This window comes from Cervus elaphus, chromosome 9 (genome assembly GCF_910594005.1).
Source record: "Cervus elaphus chromosome 9, mCerEla1.1, whole genome shotgun sequence".
Taxonomy (NCBI): Eukaryota; Metazoa; Chordata; class Mammalia; order Artiodactyla; family Cervidae; genus Cervus; species Cervus elaphus.
This window is the reverse complement of record NC_057823.1, coordinates 43,873,386-43,878,217: the sequence shown is the minus strand read 5'-3', so window position 1 is coordinate 43,878,217 and position 4,832 is coordinate 43,873,386. Positions and strand designations below refer to the sequence as shown.

The 4,832-nt window shown below is 40.3% G+C and overlaps 1 protein-coding gene across 1 annotated transcript; it reads right to left on the bottom strand.

Annotated features, from left to right (window-relative positions):
• Positions 1-249: 249 nt before the first annotated feature.
• LOC122700965 (olfactory receptor 2T3-like) lies at positions 250-1,221 on the bottom strand. The gene has a single exon (XM_043913988.1). It carries the CDS (start codon positions 1,219-1,221, stop codon positions 250-252), a length of 972 nt encoding a protein of 323 aa, XP_043769923.1.
• Between the last annotated feature and the right edge of the window lie 3,611 nt (positions 1,222-4,832).

The following is a 4,832-nucleotide window of genomic DNA, read 5'->3' as shown; positions in this document are numbered from 1 at the left end:
GGAGCTCAGATCAAAGGCACTATGTGAGTTTTCTTTATGTCAATTTTTGCTTCATAGATAAAAGGAGTATAAGGACATAAAATATGATGAGATAAATGATGATGAGTAAACAGTATGGAGGAGAAACATCACATGCATAAGAAAGAAGAAAGTTATAATTGGACTCAGTGTTGGGGGCCCTGGAAGCAAGTGACAAAAAGGAGAAATTGGTGGGGGATAATATAACAGGGGAAAAATATATAGTCGTCCTCAGGCTTTCCTCTTTACAACTTTCCTTAGGCTCAGCCCTGACTGCACCCTGCTCCTCAGAGCCCCTGTGACATCCTTATTCCGGAGGCTGTAAATGAGGGGGTTCAGCACAGGGGTGATGATGGTATAAAAGGCTGACACCATCATGTCCTGCTCAGCTGTGTGGTAGGAATCGGGAAGCATGTAGGTGTAGATGGTGGCACCAAAGAAGAGCAGCACTACAATCATGTGGGAGGAGCAGGTGGCAAAGGCTTTCCTGCGGCTCTCTGATGAACTCATTCTGTGGATGAGGTGCAGGATGAGGGCGTATGAGCTTGAGATGACCACAATGGGGATGAGGACCATGAGAACACAGCACAGGTACATGATCATCTTGTAGAGAGAGATGTCAGAACAGGACAATTTCAGCAGAGCAGGAGCCTCACAGAAGAAACTCAAGATTTTTCTGGAATGACAAAAGGGGAAGCTCATGGCTATGGGGGTGACCACAAAACCATCCACCATTCCTAGGAACCAGCATCCAGACACCAGGCATACACAGACTCTCTGGTTTATCAGCAGAGGATAATGGAGAGGTCTGCAAATGGCAGCATATCTGTCATAGGCCATGGCAGACAGGAGGAGAAACTCAGCTCCAGCAAGGGTTAGATAGAAGAATATCTGGATCCCACAACCTGAGGGAGAAATTGTATGATTTCCTGTCACCTGGCCCAGGAGCATCTTGGGCACAGTCACAGATATATACATGAGGTCCATGAGGGAGAGCTGACTGATGAAGAAGTACATGGGGGTGTGCAGGCGGGGCTCCAGGCGGACGAGGATGATGAGGAGGGCGTTCCCAGCCAGGGCCATCAGGAAGAAGATGAAGGTCACAGTGTAGAGGAGGAGGGCGTGTTTGGTTTCACCAAAAAGCCCCACAAGGATGAAATCACTTGACGTTTGATTCTGTGAATTTTGACTCCCTGAGTACATGGTCTTGGTTACAGTTCTCACCTGAGGAAGAAATAAGATTCATTGGTTTAAGATATTTCAAACATATATGATTTTCTTAACACTTTTCCAATCAGAAAACTGCTTTGAGCTATTTTTTAAAAAATGAAGTTGTATAGATGTAGAATCAAAAGTCCAAATCTCTGAGAGGCCAGGTTGCATTTTGGCCACAAATCTAGAGAGGAATATGAAATACATCTGGATAGCTGAAAACTGTATAAACAAGTTGTTTACACTCAGCATTATTTGTTTTTCACCCCAAGCTGAAGATATAAAAGGACTCATCTCATGGGATGATCAGAAATCTAGATTAGAAAAAACACAATGAGTCTGAAACAATGCAAATGTTGAATGAAGCTATTCAGTAAAGCTCCCACTCCACCTTTGGATGCATTAGCTCCTCCAGCGCTCAGCGATAGAAGTCGAAGCTGCAGAAAATGTTAATATTAATATTGTCAATTGTGTTAACACAATTGAAGTTTGTTGAAACTTGAAACGTGAAATATTTTCTACCCTTTCCTTGCTAAGCATTTCAGTTTATTGTGTTTTTCCTTGAACAACAAAGCTCCATAAAGATGACCATCAGGGGCATCAGAGCAGAAAGTGCCGGCCTGCCTGGGTAGAGCAGCTCAGGTTTCTGACCTGGTGTGGGGCAGAAGGGTAGGACTAATGCAGACCTTTATAGGGGAGGAGGTCACTTGTGTACAAATCACATACAGGAAAGGCGTGCAGAGGGGTTCATAGGAAAGGAGAGTACCCAGGGTGCAGATATTGTACAAGGAAAGCGGGGCAGGGAGGGAGCAGACCTCGTACAGGGCAGAAAGGCACTCAGGATATGGACCTGATGCAGGGCAGGAGAGGTGCCGACCTAGCATGCAGAAAGAGGGCGCTTGGTTCCAGACCTTGTACAGAGGAGGAAACATTCAAGGTACAGACCCTGGTGGAGCAGGAGGTCAACTATATGCTGATCTTTCAACCTCAAAGCAAAGTCTAAATCATTTATTGTATTAAGTCTATGCAGAGAAATGATTTTTGTGAGAAACTACAAAAACAAAAGCTACTGATGTCCTGCATGGCAATTATTTAGTTGAAAAAATCTTAAACATTTATTTCTCCTTTGGCTGACACCATTTCTTCCCCCAGGTAATCATGACATTGGATATTTCATGCCCAGTAAATGAATGAATGAAGATAAATGTGTATATGGAACAACTGGGTTAAATTAAACATAAAGCTACATCCCTATAACACAGCATAGTGATTCCTCTATTACTTTGTCTCTGTTTACTCAGAAAAGTAGTAAAATTCTCCTTTCTACAATTTAGCAGCCTTGAGCAACAATTGCTTTGCCTGAAAATTTCAATTTTTAATTTTCCATTTGAATTGCAGTAGTCCTAAAATTATTTAAGTTAACAAGATAGTCCAGTTCTAGATTATGGAAAAGTCAGGAACTTCATGACTCATTGAGGTCTGGTCAGTCTCAGATTTTCTGCAGTTTAGAGAAACTTGCAGAGAAAAAAATCACATAGTAACTGAGACACATGGAAGTGTGAAGCAAAATGTAATGTAATGTACCTAGGTCAAAAAAATCTTGGATTTCATGAAATCTAAAATTAGAATTACCTAAGAGATAGCTACAGTAATCACACATCTTGGCTCCTTTTTTTCCCCTTGCAGTTCTATAAAGTTCTGGAGATATATGATAACATGCTGCATTTCAGGAAAAAGACACAACAGTTTGAGCACTTACCTTTTGTTCCACATTCTCTCCTCCATCAGAGAGTGAATGTAAGCCACACCAGCTGAATGAACCTGGCCTGGGCATCAGGTATAAATCCAAATGGTCGGGGAAGAGTTACATCATCGATTTTTTTCACTTTAGAGAATTGAGGTGAATGTGTCTTCTTAGGTCCACTGCAGTGTTGAGCAAGCATAAAGCTAAACTGTCCTGGGGAAAGTCAGGAGGAAGTTTCAGTTTTCTTATTTATTTATGTCATATTATCCACACCTGGCATCAGTTCTACTCTGAAATTTTACTTTATTAAAGACTCTCTCAGAATCCACTATCTTGATTTCTGTTTTTACATTAGGTTTTTCAAGTTATATTGTAACTTTCCACTCATGGTACAGATGGGAAATCCCAGGTGGTGCACTGGTAAAGAATCTGCCTGCCAATGCAGGAGACACAAGAGACTTGGGTTTGATCCCTGGGTTGGGAAGATCCCTTGAAGTAGAAAATGGCAACCCATTCCAGTATTCTTGCCTGGGAAACTCCATGGACAGAGGAGCATGTTCTGCTATAGTCCATGGGATTGCAGAGTTGGACATGACTGAGTGACTGAGCACAAACCATTTAGGTGTTGGAGCTATCAAAAAGCAAACATACCAACTTTTTCATAAAAATATTGTACATTTTGAAAGTTTAAAATTATATTTTCCAGTTTATATATTTCCCTATATATTTATTTAGAACATTCTTTCTCTCCTTATAAAAACAAATCTAAATTTAAGAAAGGCAGAACATAAACATCGAGTCAAAACTTGACCCAGAACTGATTTAAGATGTCTCTGAGATTAAAAATGCATAAGAGAAAATAGCTTGGGATTATTAAAGTGGGGTTATCAGTTTCATAGGTTAAAAATAAATAGCATGTTTGGTCATAATCAGTTCAAACACAGACTGTGATCTGGTCAGTTTCAAGGACAGTGTTCAAAATCCTCTATTGTCCCCTTGTGATCCTCCCCACCACTCCTACCTAAGAGATGCACACTGTGTTTCCTAGAATCACCTTCTTTTTATTATTCCAGGTTAGAGTTTCACAAGAACAGGAATCTCATTCAAATTAGGAAAATGGAATTGAGATGGGGAACATTATTTCTTGGGTCTAACATATGGCTTCATCGGCAGTATAGCTGTTCTTGATGTGGCAGTTTCACAGACATTTCTGTGAGCTCTTATAACCTAGTCTCACCTTGGGTATTCAATGCAGACAATACCATGATTCTGATTTTTCCACCCAAGTCAGTTTCTCAAAGTCAAGTCATGACTCCATAACAACACTGACAGATCTTCCCTCAAGCTCCTCAATGATTACAGAAGCCCTATTCTTACGTAAAACTTTTCAGCCCTGAAGCACTGATAGTAGCTTTGTTTTCCTTACAAAATCAAGACTGATAAATAGTATTGGTACTGGAAATAGATTTCTGCTTTAATGTAAAACTAAATGCTCTGTTCTTTTCTTTGGGACGGTGCAAAAGTTCATAAGGAATATATTATAAAAAGCTTGATAAATGGTGACCAGTTTTATGTAATGAAAGCTTGTGTACCAATATAGCTGTACCCAATAAATGTATGGTCTTAAAAATGGATTTTCAGGCAAAATGCTACAAGCATGAACTAGCTTTGTGAGCTACAATTAATGAAGTCTTAAAATAGAGAGATGAACTCAGAAACAAATTGGGTAAAGCACACACACAAAAATAAACAGCTCCAAACAGGTTATCATCTCTGGTTTCTTCAGAATTGAAAGATTATTCTCACGTGAAGGGCATAATCACTAAGTCATAGCCTGGGGATAAAGTCCAAGTCCAGT